General features: G+C 37.2%; 1 protein-coding gene across 2 annotated transcripts in view; it reads right to left on the bottom strand.

The window, feature by feature from the left end:
- Positions 1–21521, bottom strand: part of LOC140136849 (transcriptional regulator protein Pur-beta-like) — a 73653-nt gene that overhangs the window by 28012 nt on the left and 24120 nt on the right. For both annotated transcript variants that reach the window (XM_072158447.1, XM_072158448.1), the window contains exon 3: positions 9316–9416. In XM_072158447.1, the coding sequence (XP_072014548.1) occupies positions 9316–9416 (101 nt within the window). The remainder of the gene's footprint in view (positions 1–9315; positions 9417–21521) is intronic.

The following is a 21521-nucleotide window of genomic DNA, read 5'->3' as shown; positions in this document are numbered from 1 at the left end:
TCTACACAAAATGGTGCAAAATCTTATTCGACAGTATCTGTCCTCAGTACTCCTCGCTGTGTCTGTTTGCCATGTTGGGGGTCATAGATTGCATTACTGGCAGAGTTCATCTGATGCCTCTATAGGGTGTACTTCTATAATAGCCATTTCAAACTGGAAACTTGAATTTGGGGTAAACTCTAGATGGACCTGGGACAAGGTGGTCTCAACTCCCAACATCAGGGCCTGGCCTTTTGAGGAGAGTGACAGCAATCACCCTCTACTACTCTCCTTAAATCTGATAAAGGAGAGTGATTATTAGCTTTCCTTAGTTGACCATTTTCTCCTTACACTCTACTGTAAATGCTCTAAACAGCTCTCCTTGAAGGCACCAGAAGAGCTATGTAATGCTCTCCTGCAAATTTTAAAAAGACAGTCCCTGCAACACTAATTCAGCGTGTCTATAGTAAAGGGTTCCTTTAAAGGCAATGGTAGTAGTGCTGGGTAGGCACAGGATCATAGCACTGAAATAACCAAAGCAAATATTATTACAAGGAAGATCCTTGTCTTGGCCATACTGAATCAGAGGTGGATAATGTGTCACTTGTTCACCGACTTTTTAAAGGGTATTTAAGTTCAGAAAAAGAAGGCCTGTACTTTCATTCACTTCAAGTTTTGTTTTTTTGTGGTTATGCTGCAAGTGTGCTGACAAACCACCCTTTATGTGTGCACTTCATTGAGGGGCAAGTAATGGTTTAAAAAAGGTTGATTTGGTTTAGTTCGGGGGAGGGGGTGCAAAGGAGGTGCTTCTTGCTACCTAGTACATCCAGGCATGAGAGTAGGGAGAGTGGCTTTGCTTGAAAAAAGTTGAAGTAGAACAAAAAAGCTTAAAAACAGTGTGACATCCTGCTGGAAACTATGAAAATACACAACTCTGTGAGGAAATCCCTAGTATTACAGGGAATTAACCACATTATTGTCAAGTGTCATGTCTCTGCATTGAAACCCAGAGTTGAACAATTCTGCTTTTAAAATCAGAACACAGCTCGCTGGTTTCAGGGGGAGCCATTTGTATTCCGAGGTGCAGTGGCGTAGCGTCATAGGGGCACGTGCCCCCCCCCCCAATCGATCTGAAATTGTAAAAAATCCCATAGGAAAATTGCCGAAAAACGGCTTGTGCCCCCCAATCAGATCTCGGTGCCCCCCAATCATGGTCGGTGCCCCCCCAATGTGATGACCCACACTACACCACTGCCGAGGTGGGTATCATGCTCATGTGATATGCATGAGCTTTCAAAACATACCCTAAGTATTTTTCTGTGGCTTCCATAACACCCTAACACATTACTATGGTTATGTTACTGACCTTAAACAGTGAAAAAACAGTCATTATTTTTCAAATATTTGATGCTTAATGTCCGAGGTCTTTTCAAAACAGACCATTTTTCTCCATTTTTGACACCCTAAATGATGCACTTTTTGATGTTTCATGTTTGAGGTCCTGTCAAACATACCCTTTCTTTTGGTTTTTAATGTTTTTGATACCCTAAACAATGTACGCTATACTCTTTGTACCGTAAAAACTCAATAGTTAACATAGGTGCTTACTATCGAGCGCTTTTAAAACATCCAAACCTGCCCCATCCACAAAAGTGTAAAGGGTTTTGAGCAAATCATCGATACACATAGTTATATACTAACAAGTTAATCTGCAAATTTGTGTCTCAACCCCACTGGTACAATTTCATGTTTTCAAAAGCACTCAATAGTAAGCACATACTAACTATCAAGTTTTTACGATATGTGTTTCTTTTTGCATGAGCATAATATAAATCTTGAAATACAAGTGCCCTTCCCCAGGTCCTGGTTTAGTGAACTTAATTACAAGTGCTCCCCCCCCAGTATGAACTGCATCAGTTCCAACCAGAGAGATTGAGACAGAAAGACCTTTACAGCTCTACCATTTCCCATTTCAATATTGTCACCATTTATTTTTCTTTTAGATAATATTAAAAATTGACCACTTTAATTACAGAATATATCATGCATGACAATCGCCTATTTTGATGGTAGACTACTAAAACAAACTGGTGCATCCTCCTATATGGATAGTGTGTATTAGATACTGAAATACACCGGCTTATTATCACATGGCCTCATTCAAAATCGGTAGCTAGTAACAACGACAGCGTGCAGAGGTACGGCGAGATGCTGCTGCTGCAGCCATATATATATGAACTGAAATGAAATGCATCAACCAAGCACAGGATAGATGCTGTACACAGATGTACATGCATGTATATAGTCTTTTATAGGGAAAACTCGACTCTGTGTACATGTTATACATTGCGTATGCAAGTTGTGTAGATGCACAGGTATGCTTCATACGATTTATTTACAGGTTGAAAATTATATTTCCAAGTATCTTTTTCCCCCATCTTTCAAAAATCTACACCCATTGTTACATAATAAGGATGCTTTAAATGCAAATGACCTTATTTTCAGCTTAATTTTGATGTTGTCAATATTTTTTAGTATGAAGCCACGTATGGTGGTACGTACATGTACAACATGGGATTGCTCTCGCATTTTCTGGTTATGGGAAATAAGAGTAAAATGTGCGAAGCCGATTTCAATTTTTTTGAACCAGCAAAATGCCAATGAGGGACTCTGATAGTTAGAGGTCTGTATTCAAAGAAATATTGGCATTCCGTATGGCAATCCGACTAGTGTGTTATAGCTAAGCAATCGTCAACCTTGCTATATTTTGAAATTATCAAAACTGGTATTTTATTTAATATGGCATGGTGGTCACTTCAACTCTTATTTCAAGCACTTATTTCATGCAGGACTGGTTTCAAGGGGAGCTGTTGTTAAATCTCAAACATAATGTATAACATTATCATATCAAGTAGTGCATAATTTGAAAACCCTAACCATCCTCAATCCAACAAAACCCAGCTGCCTATGTGCCTCCTCTCCACTCCCAGGAACTGTCTTTTGGAATTTGCAAGAGAGCATTTTAAAATAGCTCTTCTGGAGCCTTCAAGGAGAGCTGTCTAGAGTATTTACAATAGAATGTAAGAAGAGAATTGTCAACTAAGCTAAATATCACTCTCCTATATCAGAAAAGTAAGGAGAGCAGTAGATTGCTCTAGCTCTCCTCAAAAGGTAGTCCCTGCACTCCAGCGGGTTGGGCCAGGCAACACAGAGGGCACCTGCAACCAAACCATGGGGGTAGGGGAGATATATATCAGGTGTATCCGGAAACAAAAAATGTGATTATTGTGAGTCGGCAATTTGGGTCAATTTTGACGACATTTTGGAAACAAGTGACATTTAGAACAATGTTACTACAATGGTACCCATCAATTTTGATGTTTATTGAAAAGCCTGCCTCTTAATGCAACATTGGATTCTCTTGAAATGTCCAGAATGTATACTTATACGACTTGTTATACAATTAATCTACAAATCTTATGTTAATTTTCATGTGTCAGAATCGGCAATTATCAATGAAAACTGCTGGGTACCAATCGTTTTGATTCAGCTCGCATATCATGCATCTTTTGCCCCATGCAACACCCACGGCACAGAACCATCAACCTGCTCCTCAGCATGCTAACTTAGCATAACCATCCCCAGTTCAAATAGCCCAACAACCTGTGTGCCTGCCCTTCAGCAGGCTGGGCTCCTCCAACCAAACCACTAGGGGTAGTAGGGCTAGTGTCTTCATGATTAATTTCTTCATGATATCTACCCTGAAAATTCCCCTAATGAAGAGCGTAATTATATAGGACCTGTCTTTTGAAATATGTTTAAAGAGGAAGCCCCACCAGGGCAGTTCTTCTGGGGTGATCCAAACCTGCTTGGTTATCAAATTAATTTGATAACCAGGCAGGTTTAGTTCACCCAAAAAGAACTGCCATGGCAGGGCTTCCTCTAAGGCTGGTTGGAGGGGAGGACGACCTAGCAGTGTTTATTGAGGTTTTCACTATTTTGTAATCGGTAAAATGGGCGATATTTTACAACGGAAAAGCAAAATTAAAATGAGACTCATTTGAATCAATCAAATTATGCATTACATCCTACATCAACTGTATTTTTCATTGAAAATATCCGTGTTTCATACCATTTCAGTACCTCATTTACTTTGTCAAAAGGGAATAATCACAGCACTTAGCACTTCCAACAGATATAGATGCTATTAATCTTAGCTTATACATTTAAACGTTGTTTGAATTCAGTCTGATCGGAAATGGGAAACAAAAGATTTATATGGGATGTTGAGTCACAAAGGTCTGCTCGATAAAAGCAACACTGCCTAGCTCAGATCAGTAAAGATGGTAAATCCTTTTAAAATATTACATTTTAAAATAAACTAACCAACATCAGGTGCATAAAAAAAAAAAATTGATTGTTGCGAGCCGGCAATTTGGGTCAAATTTGCCGACATTTTGGAATGGAGTGACATTTAAAATAATGTTACCATATCACTACATGTATCTTAGTGTTGCATGTTGTGTTGATCTATGGTGCAATACTATCACATGAAATCAGATGGTGTTTTTCTTAAATTTGCAGTAATGTAACTTGTAAGGTACATTTTGATCAAGAAAGAGTGAGAACTTTTAAAGTAATATAAAATAAATAATGTATCGTTAAATAAACCAGAAACTACAAAACTTGTGCTCCATTGCATGTTTGATTTTAAAAAAGAACATTGCATTTCAAAGCTTGTGGGCAACAGTCAGTAAGTATTCTGAATGTTGAGACAAAAAATGGACATATAGCCAGCTCATCCATGGGGGGGGGAAGTGCTACCAAGAGTTACCTTACATTGAAGGGGAGACAATTTGCTTGAAACTGTTATTTGTATAATTTTGAAATTGTGTCCCAGCTTCACTTTGCTCTAATAATTTGACTGAAATTGGACATTCCAATCAATAATTCTGCTTGATCAAAGTCAGAAGGGAATGCTAAATTGCAAAAAAAAAAAAAAAAAAAAAAGAAGAAAAGAAAGAGATCCTTGTTCAATTCCTATAAAAGAATCAAAGATTGCTTGTCTCAAGACAAAATTCTACCCCTGTTAGGCACAAACACCAAGAAACTTACAGAATTAATGAGTAAGTGGATCCACCAAGATTTGTTGAGAAATGTTACAGAAGTGATAAGCGGGTATTCTCCTTTTTGGAACAAGCCAGTCAGACTGCTGTGCTAACCAATAAAAGTTATGAATGGTGGTAAAGCCTGAGGAGGGATACTCAATTTTTAAGAAATTTGGACCCATTGATTTTTTGGCCAAAATTTATCACAAATTGCCTTAATATTTACAACTTTCCCCCTGAATTTTGAGAAAATGTTAAAAATTTGGCTACAGTGAGGCAAAATTGGGTTATTTTCTTAAAAAAATAAGAAAATTTTGAAAAAAGGACCCATCCATAATACCAAAATTGGCCTAGAAAAAGTGGTCATTGATATACCAAAAGGGTGAAAATGCTACCCATGTTTGCGGTATGTCCCCGTATGGTCAATTGTACCACAGATTCTTTCCAGGATCTGTGATTGTACTGAGTACCTCCTCCTGGAAGGTGAGGATTTGGAAGGAAATGATTACAAAACAGATAACACACACATCAAGAAAATAATGTGACTCATGTTGAATGTTTGGTTACAACTTGTTAAATACTGATATGTGAAACATCAAACAAAGTACAGTTTAACAAAAAGTAATGTTAGTTGGGAGAAAGAGGCTATGTAATGCTTAATCCAGGGTACTCAGTACAAATGACCGTACGCCATTTGAATTTGATGTATCAATGACCCCTCCCGATGTTTGTTTTGGATGGGTTATTTTTGCAAAATGTTCATTTGGAAAAAGTTTTTTGGAAAATTTTATTTTTGGGGATGACTTTTAGTATAGCCATGATAGCTGTGGGTCCACATTTTTGGTATGTGGATGCATCCACTTTCAAATTTTCAGTGGCACCTCCCTAATAAACGAAATTCCACACTGCTACCACCAGCCACTCGGAATGTAATTTGGCAATTTTATGGCGTATCTAGTCTGGACTGGCAGTCTATGCTTCAAAGTATTTTTTTCTATATTATAGTAGCACTCGGGATTCATGATTGTTAAATGTTTCAAAGATCAAAGATCTGCGTTTGAGGGCAAAATTCAGCTTGTTTTGCTTTATTTACTATACATTATTTATTATAAAGCTGTTCAAGAGCCTGTAGACCACAAGTGGTCCGTGAGCCGGACCTGGCCTGCGGGCCACCTATTATGAACCCCTTTATTAGGGCTATGTATTAAAACATTAAAATATTATGTGTAACAAAAATTAGATGATAATTTAGAATCAAAGTTGTGAAAATCCTGTTGAAGATGTATTAATTAATTCTTAGGGATGGCTTTAAAACTCAACTGGTTGGTCTTCATCAGATGAAGATGAAGATGGTAGGCAGACCCAGCAATTTGACCTGGTTTGTTTTTATAATTTGTCCAATCGCCGCCAGTTCTCTCAGGGCACCGGAGGTCGACTGGTGGGTTAGTTTTGAAGCTATCTCCCAGAACTTAAAATGGATGTGTAAAGAAAGAAAGAAGGTGAGAGAGGTGCGAGGGAGTGCTGTGGTGGGGTGGGGAGAATTGTACATTAGATATAGATGGTAGACAACATGTTCTGGGTGTAATCAATCTAGTCTGGTAAGGAAAAACACTTTTGTAGATGAAGTTTGTCCCAAAACGTAGTATCATTCCAAGTTCATAATAAGTTGACATGGCTCCATCTAAAGCCGTTACAAATACGCTTATAGCTTCATAACTAGTCATTTTATTCACAATATTTTAACATAGAGAGAAAGGTGGTTTATGTATGCGCATTTTGATACCCCAATTTTGTTCAATAATAACGGTATTTTTAAAGAAAAAACCCAAATTAAAAAGTTGCACTTACAGCCATTAATATCTTCACGATGAATTTAAGTCAATAGAATTTACTGCAACTTATAAAATTCAGTGCTTTTTTTTCTTTAAAAATACTGCGGTGTTTTTAATATTGAACAAAATTGGGTGACTGGGGTATCAAAATGCACTTGTATAAAAGCACCTTTTTATGTTAAAATATTGTGAATATGATTAATAGTTTGTCAGCTACAGGCGTATTTGTAAAGGCTGGATTACTTTTTGTCCTAAGGTCTTTATAAGCAAAGGCAAACTTAAGTTACATAGAAAATCATGTCAAAGTGGCTTCTGAGAAATCAAAGTGGCTTCTGAAAACAATGACAGAAGTATCTTGGTGCAAAATTAGTTAATGAGTACAAGTCATTAAGACAGTGGGCCCAGCAATAGAGGCTTGCTGTTTTAATGTATGACAAGTTTAATCATAAAGCACAATCCCATTGGACAAGAAAGTGAAGAAACAAATCAGAATATCACCTCTGAGTGTTCACCCTTCACATATTTCACTACCTGTGATTATGTAGATAAACAAAAATAAATATTACAATTTGAACCAATTAATGATAATAAGCTCAAATCAGTGGCGTGCTCAGCACATTGAAAGGGGGGGGGGGGCAGGTTGTTCAGTTTCCCCGAATGGAGTCTGATTAGGAGCAAATTTTGTTTCCCCCCCCCGAATGACCAACAAAAGTGGGGGGGGGGGGGCAATGGCCCCCTGCCCCAGCGTGCGCCATTGGCTCAAATGACACCTGCCATCATATTCCAGTTACAAATTTATGATGAATCCAATTAAAAAAAACAGATGTACATGAATCCTTACCAATTTTACCCTATATGCACAGTGAGAACAACGAAGCTACCAGATAACCTGCTCGATCACTGAAAACCAGAAATCACAGAGCATCAACACATTTCGGTCCACATTGTTGTAGTCGAGACCGGCACGTCCGAGACCAAGACAGAGACCAGGCAGTATGAGACTGAAACCAAGACCTAGACCGGATGACCTACGACTGCGGCCATTGGAAGGCAAAATTCTAATTTCATAGATTTATCAACCTAGTCTTTATGATCGAAGCCTCAATTAGGTATATTGCTTAGACTGCAGCCCATATCCACAAATTTGGCTCATCCCAGTGACCGCAACTTCCGAAGTTACAACATCAAGCTTTTACGAACACCAGGTTTTCTCTGTTCTAAACATCTCTTGTCAATCCAGCAATGTGGTACCACCTTATTGCATTGCGGTACCGTCCTTTTCTATTGGCACCTATGTTTATCATACTTTTATCGAAACTGCATGCATTTGCAGTGATCAGTAATCGGAACCAATGAACAGCAGCCAACCTATTTTTACTCAAGTATGATGTCCTCGTAAAACAATCCGCTCCTATTCACCCTTTGCATGGTTCCGCCATGCAAGGAGAGCCTCGATATGGCAGCATGCATGAATGGGAATTGAACCAGTCATATAACATTGCGTAAAGTTACGTAATACTTCCTTTCATGTCTACCACCAGCATATGGCGGAACCATGCAATAGGCGAATGATTTTTGAAAGGGTAAATCTACCATAATACAAAGAAAAACAAAGAATAATATATGAAATGGCCTTGCCTTCGAGAATTCAGAGAGAAATTTAGAGAGGGGGCAAACTAGGCAAAATCCATCAACCAGGAAATACAAAAGTACCTGCTACAAAAAAGATACATTTTGGAAACTGCTGCAGGAATTGTGAAAGCTTGGACCCGGGTATCATTACAGCCTAGATATCATTCTTTGTTCTGCTCCAGTTGCAAACTGTAAGCCACCATATCTACTGACCATAAGACACTGGTCATGAATAACATGGACCCTGGACCAAATATGGTTTCCTTAGAGCCTGGGAAGACACCCTAAGGAAAGCATATTGCACAGGGAATACACTTGACTATTCCGGGATAAACTTAGTCTCTGATCAAGTGACAGACAATGCTTCATTTTTCTTTGGCATTATTACGCTCAATATTTTGCTTATATGATGCAAATTTCAGAAAGCTTGTTATTAAATTTTATTGCAGCCACAATCACTGCAAGATAATATTGCAGAGCATAAAAGGCAACTTGACTGCAGTGCATGTCTTTAAGTGTGTAGCCAAGCAAGTAAGGATGGGTCTCTTCACTACTGCATTCACAATAACATACAGTTATCCTGGGTATATGTACATGAAGCATAGAAGGATGTACATGTATCTATAGGTTAGCTTGCAATCCCTGCACAGGGCTCCAGTAGACTATACAGCAGTCATGGAACGTAATGTGCTGTTTAGCTATATCCAGACACAAGACCGGGTTTTATAAAGAAGTTATCGGAAGTTATCAAGATATACACCCACCTCGGCTATTTTGAGGAATTTGCCTCTTCTGTTTTGTTTGACATCGATATAGTACCGTTTGGACTGTATATGTAGGGTTTTGGTAGCTAGCTCCTGCACCCCTGTAAAAATCAACAAAAAGTAAACACAAATTGGTTAAGGCGATTTAATACCCCGATTTTCATCAGTACCCATCTTCTTTTTTTGTTGCAAATTTATGAAGTATATTTATATGTTCATCATCTCATGTCCTGAACTTATAAAATATCTCTACATACAAAGTGGTTTTAAACCATTTTAGAAAATCATTTTAGCCCTATATATTTTTTTGTTTACTGTATCCTGGTAACTGAGATGTGTGTTTCATAACAAACCATAATATGATTCTATTGAACATGTCCAAGTAGAATACATGAATAGAATACATTAAATCCTTTGTTATACTATCTATAGAAATGTACTCACTGATTATAACACTGAATAAATTAAATAGCCCTAATCTCTTCCACATAGACAATTCAATACTACACCATGTATGTATCTTCTATAATATGTTGTTAGGAAAAGAGATTAAAAAAGGCTATAAGGTCATCAAAGGTCAGGTTATAGGTCAATTGGTTCAGGTCAAATTCAGGCATCCATTTTGAATACATGTGATAGTCTGTCATGTCTGTGGATATCATACATGTCATAATGAGGCATCAATTTTGATATTTTGTCTGTTACTGGATATATAATGGAAATTTGTGAGGTGGATATACTAAAATACCTTGGGATGTAAATGGTGAGTACAATTTAGATTGCCTAGTTGAGTTGGATTGGGCAAATAAATATAAAATAGTTACCAAAATCATAAAAATGAAGCTTACGGAAAACTACCTAATATGGTGGTATAGGTGACAAAAAATACAATCTTTTTGAACATTGCTGTAGTGTGGTTGTGGTAACCTGTTACCTATGGTTTAATTAAGTTTCAGTGACATAGTGTCGCAAGTTCAAAATACAAAATATAGCTCGACATTGAAAATAGAAGCATTTTAACCGGTTCGTTTTTTTGATAGTTGTGGAGCACCAAGTTCATGAATTCATAAAAGAAATCAGGGACCACTTGTTCCCATTTTACATATCAACATTATTTCCCTAATGTGTTAGCAACACATATCCACAATTTTAACGAAATCCGTTGATAGTAAGCTTTCCAAAATGAAGTGAATTTAAATCATCAGTGATGTACCTCCTTTTGGCTTCTATCTTCAAAAGCATGTAAGCTACATTGATACCAGTGCCACCAATAAAACGAGAAGATTTGCCCCTTCATTTTGCATACCACTTTGTCCATTTTTTGTTGTAATTTCTTCACAAAATGCAAAAAAATGCAAAAAAAAATCAATGGGTGTAGTACCCCCTTAATACACTGGTTTTGTTTTAAGCCTTATAAGCCCCGTATCTGCCAGATTTCATACTTGGTACATATCATAACATGTTATAATGGTAATTGACTATGATGCATACATGCAAGGTATAGTGTCACAAACCTGCAGTTTGCCATGCACCTGACATGGCCATCTTGGCAAGCTGTATAAAACCACAGTAGGCAGTAGCAGATGGGTACGAAGAATCCTGACTGGCATCAAACCTATTCCCTCAAACTACTTGACATTGGATTAACAATTAACAAACTTTGTAGCTTTTTAATTTGACAAATGGTACACTGTATGTAAAGTGAATCGACTTCCTATTATTAATTATGCCCAAATACATGTTACACGTCAAATTGGGATGATCTAAAATTAGCAAGATGTGATACAAACTGTCAGCCTTCTGTGACAGGTGGGAGGCCCTTAAATTTATAAATAATATCACGTCAAGGACTTAAAGATATAATAGTTGTAACCCTGGGATTTATAAAAGTTGTGATGAGCATATGGGGTCAATGAAGTATGTCACTATCACAGTGTTGGAATTAAGTATTTTTTTATGCATAGCAAAATATGCTTTCATTACCAGCTATTTCCAACGCTGCACTATCATGTACCCCATGTATGTATAGATGGAGGGTTGTGCTAGAATACATTACAACCGTGGAGTTGGTAACAGTTAGTATGTGTATGCACTTCTCCAATTTGACAAACAAAATAATGTCATTATTGCACGACTATTAAATTAAATTGATCATGTAAATCTGGGTAGCAATATTATTAAGACGATGTCATTTAGGCCTAGCTATTTCTCATTTTCAAAAAGTTTGCATTTTTTTGCATTCCCAGGCCCAATCTTCTGTTATTTGTTAAACATTTAAAGTGTAAAGTGTAAAGTTCTATTAAGGGTAGATGAGGCATTGTTAGTCGAAGCAGCATCGATTTTCATTATTTAAATCAATGTATTATTGAAAAATAACACTCTGATGTTTTGCAAAAGTTCATTCTATTTCTACAAATCATATAGTTTGAAAATGATTTATTGTTGTACGTTTTACAAAATTATTGATGTTTCAGCCCTCTTTACAACATAACTCAAGAACCACAGGACCTACAAAAGTATATGTGATATTTGAATTCTTCTACACGCCGCTATGAAATGATCAATGCAATTTTGCCAAAGCTCACTACCATTCGCAAGATGCTGTGAACTACCAAATCACAACAGTTTAAAATAGTTTTAACCTTAATTAATCAAATTAAAGAGCCAGCAATAGGCTTTATAGCCTGGCTTGAGCATTTTGTTTGAGCCTAGTCCCATCAGGACCCAAGTGTATCTCCACACAGAACAAAAAATCAAACAAATAAACAAATTAAGCTTTGATGAAATCTATCCGGAAAAGGCAAATCTAATTGGGCCAAATGACAAATATGATTATTGACTGACAGTGAACTAGTTTACAAGGAGCAGGCCATGGATTTAGCAGTCTTTTTTAAGAACTTAAAACCTATTTACATTTTTACAAGGGAATGAAATATCAGGCTGTCTAATTTGTGCAGAACTAATGTTTTTTCTTACGAAGCTATCAGCTGTTGAACAAAGGTTGTTCAGCGATTGTATAACAATATCGCATTGATTGATTGATTATTCAGGCGTTTCATAAGGATGATAGCTATCATCACTTCACGTTTGCCTTTCAGCTTGGGCGGACCTGTAAATTTTCTAGATCAGAAAGAGGTTAGGTTGCTGTTTCCCATGTGAATGTTGTGTATTTATTATGTTTAGGGAAATTACAGCGGCAGCGCGTATGAAAATATTTTATTCGTGTTTAAGCGCAGCGTATTTAGCGAATAACTGTAAAATCATGTGGTTTTTTTTGTATTACAAAAAAGGAGCGTCCTAGCATCCACAAAAAGCTTATTCCCAAAATTTCAGGTGATTCCGATTTTTGCGTTTGTGAGTTATGCATTATGTATTATACTGCTCCATAGGACATTGTGTTGTAATTGTGATCTGGTATAACAGAACATAATTCAAATTTGACGATATTTTTGCCAAACGAATTAATTTGCAAGAAATTTTTTGTTTTGTACATAAACATTATGTAGCCAGAGGTTCCTAGTGGTATATAAATCTCAACTTTTTTTAAAAAGAAAAGTGGGGGATGAAGCTGTGGATCACTAAATGCCCCTTAAAGTTTCACACCAGGGGGATCATAGGGGAAAGGTGGGTACTGGAAATATCTGCAAAAGTAGACAAGGACCATGATTTTCCCACCATACTGGTCTGCAGGACCCACAAAGATTTGAGCAAGCACAGTGTATAGAGAAAAACATTGCATTGGTGAAGCTTCCAAATTCAGCAGTGAATGCGTTATTCTCATCCGTAACGGTCTACAACCCTAAAATAACATGTATTACCTGTATCTATGGCGATGCCAAATTCATCCTACCATATTCCCCTTGAATAAATTGGGACTTCTCCTGAACATAATTCTTCTTGAATGGCTTCATTTATTTTATTTATCCTTTATTTTGAGGATTTATTATGCCAATTTATGATCAAATAAGCAACAGTGAAAGTGACAGTGACGTGAGCAGGGACTTTCCCTGCGAAGTGGCCTGGATTTCAAGTGAAGTTGCAATCTCACTTCCTGGTTTGCGATATTGGTACTCCATGCCTGGTGGTCTAGAGATTAACACAAGTGGGGTTTACATGAACGGGTGACTCCATTTGAAATCTACACCCCCTGTGAGGGAGATTAAGGTCACGTCTCTCATAGGGGGTGTATGGATTTCATCTGAAATGGCCCTATCAATGGGACTCGCCAGTCAACCAACTATGGCAGTTACAATATGAAATCAAACACAGAAATTCAAAGTATTGTTTGTTTGTTTTCAAAATGAAAAACATAGAAAGGTTCGATAGTTTTGATGGGATGATGATATCTGGTCATGGTTTTTCACACAATTAATCAATCAATGACAATTGATCATTGAAGAGCAATAACTTTTCTCCCCTACTATTTTGACAAAGCATTTTAGCCACCACAATATACTCAATTGTATTAACATCCCCACAATTTTCAAGATGCCAGCCTCCAGGCTCAACAAATGTGTTTATCGGGCCTACTTCTCTAGCTTTGTAGTTCAAATTTTATTAAACCCAAACTTTTTTGTAAAGTCAGGCTGTTCTTTCATTCATTCATTTTCAGTTTTACTGAATTACATGAAACTAGAATAGGAATGCTACTTATATTACACCAAAACCATGGAAATGACTGGTGTCAATCTAACTCACCATTACCATTTTCCAATAATAAGCCAAATCGGCATTAGAAGTTTGCAATGCATTGTGGGACAGTTTTTGCATTTTTAGGACAGTTTGTCCTTTGACCTTTCACAAAATTGTTTTTGTGCATACAAAATATAATCAAAAAGGTTTACTTGAATAAAAACAAATCCAAAAAATATATTTATTTTATAAATCAATTATCTAAATATTTTCAATTGTAACATTATTAGAATAATAAAAAAATAAATAATAATTAGAGTAATTTTCCCGAAATGTCAGAGGTCAAAGTGTCCTAAAAGTGCTCTCAAAAACCGGAAGTCACAATGGCGATTGGGCTTATTATAGACAACTGAAATGTGCAGTGCCCAAGAAATTTCACAATTTATTGTCATAAATGCTAACACCAAACCAAACCCATCAAATGGGCATGTCAACTCTTATATGACTAGTAGTGTGTGTCCCAATCCCTCTAAACACACATCTAACAGACCTTAGTTTTAACATTTTATAATAATCAGATAATCAAGACATACATTGCTCATAAAATTACACCAAAACCATAATTTAGACATGCAAACTCATTAATGAATTTTCTAATACCGTATTGGTCCGAGTATACATTGTAGTCGCACCCATTTTTTAGGTGAAATTTGTTCACAATTGGGGGGGGGTGGGATACTGGGATTATACTCGATTTTTTTTTTTCAAGTTTTTTTTTCCGGTTTTGGAGTGTCCCTGGACCTAGACCTAAATGCTAGGATCATTCATGGGAATCATGGTTGACCTAAAAAAAAAAAAAAAATTTAGACGATGTTTTGTGTTTTAATATGAAAATTGATAATTTGTTTTCATGTCATACTCTATTAATAATATCAAAATGCATTCAAATTCAATGCATTTTGATATCATTACAGTATTAGAGTATTACATGAAAACAAATTATCAATTTTCATATTAAAAACACAAAACATTGTGCAATTTTTTTTCTCTTTTTCTTTTTTTAGGTCAACCATGAATGATCCTAGCATTTAGGTCTAGGTCCAGGGACACTCCACAACCAAAAATATAAATAACTTAAAAAACTTCTTTTTTTTTAAAACAATTTCTGGAATTTTTTGAAAAATGGGGTGGGGTGGGACTATACTCGGGACGAATCACGGTAATTACACAACTGAGACATACAGTCCAAGAACTTACACATCTACATTAATGGGCTATTCAATTTAAAATCCACACCCCCCCTGTGTAAGATTTTTGAAATGTCTTCCACAGGGGAGTATGAATTTCAAAGGAATGAACACATTATCAGCTACATTTGAAACTCGTCCTCCCTCTGTGGAAGGTTCAGGTTGAATCTTTCTCAGAGGGGTATGAAATTCAAATGTGTTCATTCTACTTGAAATTCATAATCCTTCTGTGTTAAAGATTTCCAAAATCTTCCACAGGGGTAGTGTGGATTTTAAATGGAATAGCCTTGCAAGTTTACAATTCGAGTATTGAGAACACAATATAAATGTTCAGTGCAACTTTGAATTGAGTAGATGAACTAGATGAAGTTGTATCATAATTCTGAATGGTAAGTCGATTGGAAACCCGATTGGAAGTTACAATTTTCAGTGCAAAAGGCTTATTTTTGAGGCGTTCAGATATCACTGAACCTGCTAGAAATAATAAAAAGCATGTCTAGACAAGCTACACAGAATATCATACCTTTGAAGGTGATAGAACCAATTATAATAATATATTTGTCTACCTAAGATGCCTCAGAGCGGGAATCCCGGTCATTTTATTAAATCCCTTGATATTAATTAAGTACTGGCCATCATTACATGGTACTCTGAGACTATGTGTTTTAAAATATAAGATAAAAACATAACTGATGATGTACATAACATCAGCTTTACCATGTTTACCACGACAGTTTGCTAGTGACACTCACGGGTGAAAATAAGTGGGAGACGGGAGCCGTTTAGCACCCAAAAACTATGAAATGGCCCCTGGTTCCAACCCAATTTTAGTGGACCAGGGGACACTTTTTTCACAAAACTGGCACCCTGGATACTGAACCAAAAATATCAAATTCAAAGCTTGTGCTTATATTTAACTCATCCAGCACATCTTTATTTTTATTGGCCATTTGATGATTGGAAATGGCCTCTGGTTCCTAGTTAAATTTTAAACAAGATGCCATTTTTATGTAAAAGTAGCTCCTGGTCCATCATTCATTATTTTCACCCCTGGTAAGTGGTAGCTGGTTCATCCAAAGTGGCCCCTGGTTCACTCCAAATCTTGGTGAACCAGGTGCCATTTTTTTGCCAAAGTGGCCCCTCCCCGCCCCTGGTTCAATCTCTTTTATTTTCGCCCTTGGTGACACTATATTCATAAATTGTTTTCTTGTAAATAAGAGCCGCTTTGACAGTATGCTCATTTAGAACATCTTTGGTAAAAATACATCTCATCAGCAGATGTTACCATACTTTCAGTGGAAACTTTATTTCAATAAGGGGGTCTGTGATCAATATGTGTGTATCATCAGTAAGACTGGATTTCAAACTGAAACCTATCATAAATTTAAAAGCTGTATTAAGACCTCCAAGACTCTAACAGAAGATCAAATATGCTTTACATTGCTCTCGAGAGTAAGAGCAAAACCTATTGCCAAACTGCTTAACTGGACATGCAAGCATGGAGTAAAAAATCCTGGAAGACAATATTGTCAACCTGCTACTACGATAAATGCCTAGTAACTCATTTTTTGTGTGTAAAATATGGTTCATACATGCATAACCATATTTATTCATCAAGCTTTGGACAATATCAGAAACGATTAGGGTATTAAAATTAATGTAAACATTAATTACAAGTGGTTTGAATGAAAGAGGGGTCAAGGAGGCTATATCTGGCGGGAGGAACCTTCGCTCAATCGAGGAGGGGGATTTTGCCACAACCTTTCAAGGACCTACGATGCCGCAATCAGGGTCAGGGAACTACCCTGACGACTCTCCTGTGACATCGTACCATCAACTGTGTCACAGGCAAGGGTAGCGCTAGAACTAAACACTCCAGTGTCCGCAGGGACCCCCAAACTTGCAGAAAATTAAAAAGTAGGGGGTCCGGAGTAGAGTTTGGCGAGTCTGAGTTGCACAAATGCAGCATAAATAGTATGTCTGCAATAGCGCTAGATTGAAAAACTGGAGGTCTGCAGGGACCCCTGAACTTGCAGAAAATTTAAAAACAGGGGGTCCGAACTCTATTTTGGTGGGTCCGGGACCCCAAAAAGCAACCTAGCGCTACCCCTGGTCACAGGTCAATAGTTCAGTGCCTGATCGATCAGCCTGATGTATCTTGGATGCGGCGCGATACTGTCACTATCAAAAATATAAGTCCAGATGAACAGATTTAATACTCATTTTATTATATAATCTGAGGTATCTAAAGGAAAACTAAGGAATACATCAAAAATTCAAAGTTCTATAAATCCCAAATTCAAAATTATTTATTGATCAATTTTTTAAGAACAAATACTTGAAACAAGAATTCAGGAAATACCTACAATCCACTCCACCGGAAACCTATCTATACTATTTAGGATATAATTTATTCAAACTTTTTCTTAATGACAGGCCTCACACTATACATGTATGCTATAGCTATAGTATAAATTGCTGCGCATACTATGCTATCATAGCCATGTTTGCTTAGGTATGCAACAGTACAATCCTGTCCTATGTTACTACATGAACATGTTAAAACTGATTCTTGAAAGGGAAATAGTTCCAGCAATCAATCATCAAATTTTTTTGGGGGCTATGTAGAATATAAACTTGTGACCCTACAAAAAGAAAGGTTCATATCTTTCTTAGATATCACTGAAAGCAACAGCAAATTGTAAACGTGGACTGAATTGCATCTGCATTATATAAATCCCTTTTTCATGCGGCCATTTTGTGTTGATCATGTTTTTCTATCACCAGCTTTCTTCGATTTTGATAACCCTATTGGTAACACTTCAAATTCTCTTGTAAGAACTAAACGGTCACGTCACTCGGATGCGATAATCGTACGGATCATGCAGTGGACAGACAGAAAAGAGTAAATAAAGAGTGAGTGAATTTTATTAGCGCCAGAAACGATAAGAGATAATATGCATGTCCTAGATACAACGCTGACCTTGTTACACGCACAGACGTATACGTGTGCAACTAGTCTTGAAAATTATGTGGCTTCTGTAGCTGATCAGGAAATACTGTACATTTCCTCTACAAAACAATTCTAATACTCGCTGCTATTCCTGATTTTTATGTTCAGGTACTATTTACAATACCACATTTATAAGACTCATCTAGAAAATAGATACAAGGAATATTGACTATATACATGACAGTATTACAATCAAATGGCAAGATACATGTATACTGAGTGAGATGGAACCATTGCTTTCTCCAATTGTTGTCTTCATGATAAATTGTACGAGTTCAACAGCAGCAAAAATGTTTTTAGATGCTTGTGTGTGCCAACATTTAATATGAGCATTTGAATTCATCAGTGATGATCATTAACAATCAACATATTATACTCCTACAAAATGTTCACAGGTTTCTGATCTTAAAATGCATTTTTTTTTTTCATTAACTTTAACAGGACTGTGTACTACAAAATACTACCGTATTTGTTCCAATAAGCGCCCATAGGGTACCATTAATGTTGAAGTGACTGATAGACGCTGATACAGTGAGAGGATTTGAAGTCCTGTGTAAACTTGCAATACATTTACTGCATCAAAAATCTACTAGATTGTCTCCGGACCCTATTATAACGTAGGTAAATTTGTCTAATAAACGGCCCTTACGAAAAAATTAGGTAAACCAGGTAAAAAATAAGCGCCCACTCAAAATAACTTTGTAAAGCGCCCTGGGCGCTTATTGGAATAAATATGGTACTTGATATATGCACTGTTCGTGTGTGCATCCCACGTGATGTGATGACGCAATCGCCCTAAGTGATATAGGCATGGTTTCGCTGGCCAGCGAAGCCCAAAACCCATGGCAAAGTTCACCGACCCAGTGCTTGGCATGCGAGAGGTCTCGGGTTCGAATCCCACCCAAAGCAAACAACTTCTTTCTTTGTTTTCTCTCTTTATTCCTTCCTTCTTTCCCTTCCTGTAGCCAAAAAGCCCTGGACAAATATGAGGTTAATTTGATCAGAAACCCACATACAGGCGTCAACATTGTGGGGGGGATGATTGTATGGACCATCCCCCCTGGCAAAATATTAGGGGGATTTATCCCCCCCCCCCATCCCCCGAGATCTACACCTATGGATGCATTCAACTGCGGGTGCAGTGCATAATATGTATCCTACATGTTTCCATCAAAAAGTATAGAAATATTGTTGAATGTCCACATTTTGGCAAAAAAAGATACCTTGTTTATGGGCAAAAAATGTGTGAAATCGCTAAAAATAGGGCTGTTTTTATCTTGAATACTTCGCAAAATGAGATGCAAAAGGCGGTGTTTTATAGCAGTCAAGTTAGCTCAATTGTTAAGGCGTTCGACTATGGTGCGAGAAGTTGCGGGTTCGAACCCTGGTGGTGCCTATAGTATGCTCTCGTGGAAAAATTGAGTTAGCTTGAAATTCCCCTGGACAAGGAACTTACTGCTAATTGTCTTGTGGTAACCCGTACAAAACTCGGGGAGCTGATCCTGGTTGCGATGGTTATTTTTGGAATGTCTAGGGTTGCGCTCTTAAAGCAGCAAAGTCCCGATTTGTTGTTAAATGGTTCATGGAATGATGTGGGGCCATAGTGGTCAGCGACAACCTGTAAAGTGTGCTGAGGCTTGTGGATCAACGTCTAGGCGTTGTGCCTGTGCGTAGCGCACTATAAATCACTTTTTTTTTATATTTCGTCGATGAGCGCGAGTACCAAAACCGGGGTCATGACTAGCCACTCACTCAGTGTCTTAGACCAATTATTTCCATATAATAATGAAGAAACGGGGCAGCTATTATGGTTTACTCTAGCATGGTGATAATTGATATCTACAGGGCTACCAATTTACTATTTTTGCACTTAATTCAGATTGCTATAAGTCTACTATATTAAATGACCAAATAATCATAACATCATGTCAATCACATGCTCACAGCTCGTTGCTTGACAATTATGCATCATCAATATTGGTTTTTGATGGTATAGGGATCCCTTACACAGAAGTACATCTGTGAACAGTTTAAGATTCACCCCACATGTAAAAATTGTGATGGGCATGCAATAATAAAATTTATAAGCCTTTTTGAAGTATGGCGGGCACAAAAGGAGAGGGCGTACTTTGGTTTGAGTAATTAAACCTTTGTATGCTTTCTCAGCTGACAAAAGTTTACTCAAACCAACATACACCCTCTCCTTTTGTGCCCGCCATACTTCAAAAAGGCTGTCCCCATGCTCTTGCCTTGGTACACCCCCACCCCCACCCAAATGTGTAACTTTGGGCACATGCTGTAGCATGTTTGCCTTGGTGCCCTAGCAGGCTGTAGCCAAATTGTCACTCTGTGTGGAGACACACTTAGTTCCTGATGGGACCAGACCCAAGCAAAATACCCATTCCAGGCTAAAAAGCATAAGCATGCTGGCCTTTATGGAAAGAAAAGAGATAAACACAAGTTCAAAACAAAGAGTTTAAGGCCAGAGTAATGGAAGACACATTCGTCCACGCCCGAATTTGAGATTTCTTGATTTTATCAACACTAAGATGTATTCTTTCACTTGAAACTGATAAAATACAACTTGTTAATATTTACACGTATTTTTGCTTGATTTATTTCACTCTTTTCAACTCTAAAAAGTCACATGGCTCAAGACAGCTTAGTAAATTGGCGGAAATAATGAGTCAGAAATCTTGCTGAATGCGAAATATTGTGATTACGCAGCGATTCGAAGCGTGACGTGGCGCAACTCTCGCGTATGTCCAACGCAGTCAAAGGCGCATTCGGTATGTTTTTAACGCCGCAAATGCGGTGTAAACAAAACACAAATTTGCAGTCAAAATGCCACTTAGATTTTTTAATTATGTTGAATTTTGGCGGACTAAAAGCAGACATTATAAATTCATTGTTGCAAAAAGATGCATATTAAGACCATGCACCAGGTACAGCTTTTACAAGCGTGAAAGTCTTGCCGTTTTAAAATATAAGGACATTTTGTGCATAATTTTGACATTTTTTTACTAAACGTCAATTTCTCATAGTTCACTTTTGACAATATTGCACGATTTTTGTGACAAGATAACTCGAAAAATATGCAAGCAAAAGGTAAACTTTTTGCACTATCGTTTAGAGTACATCAAAGTCTAGGGAAGGTTTTCTCATTTTTTCAAAATATTTGTTTTAAACAAAAATATACACCATTATGTGCAATTTTTAGCTGAATAGAATGACAAAATTGCTTTTTTCACATGTTTTTTCAATATTTCAAAAAGAGCGAATTTCAAAAAATAAAAAACCTTCCCTAAGTTCAT

This window comes from Amphiura filiformis, chromosome 17 (assembly GCF_039555335.1).
Source record: "Amphiura filiformis chromosome 17, Afil_fr2py, whole genome shotgun sequence".
NCBI lineage: Eukaryota > Metazoa > Echinodermata > Ophiuroidea > Amphilepidida > Amphiuridae > Amphiura > Amphiura filiformis.
Note: the sequence above shows the minus strand (reverse complement) of the source record. Positions and strands in the feature narration are given on the sequence as shown.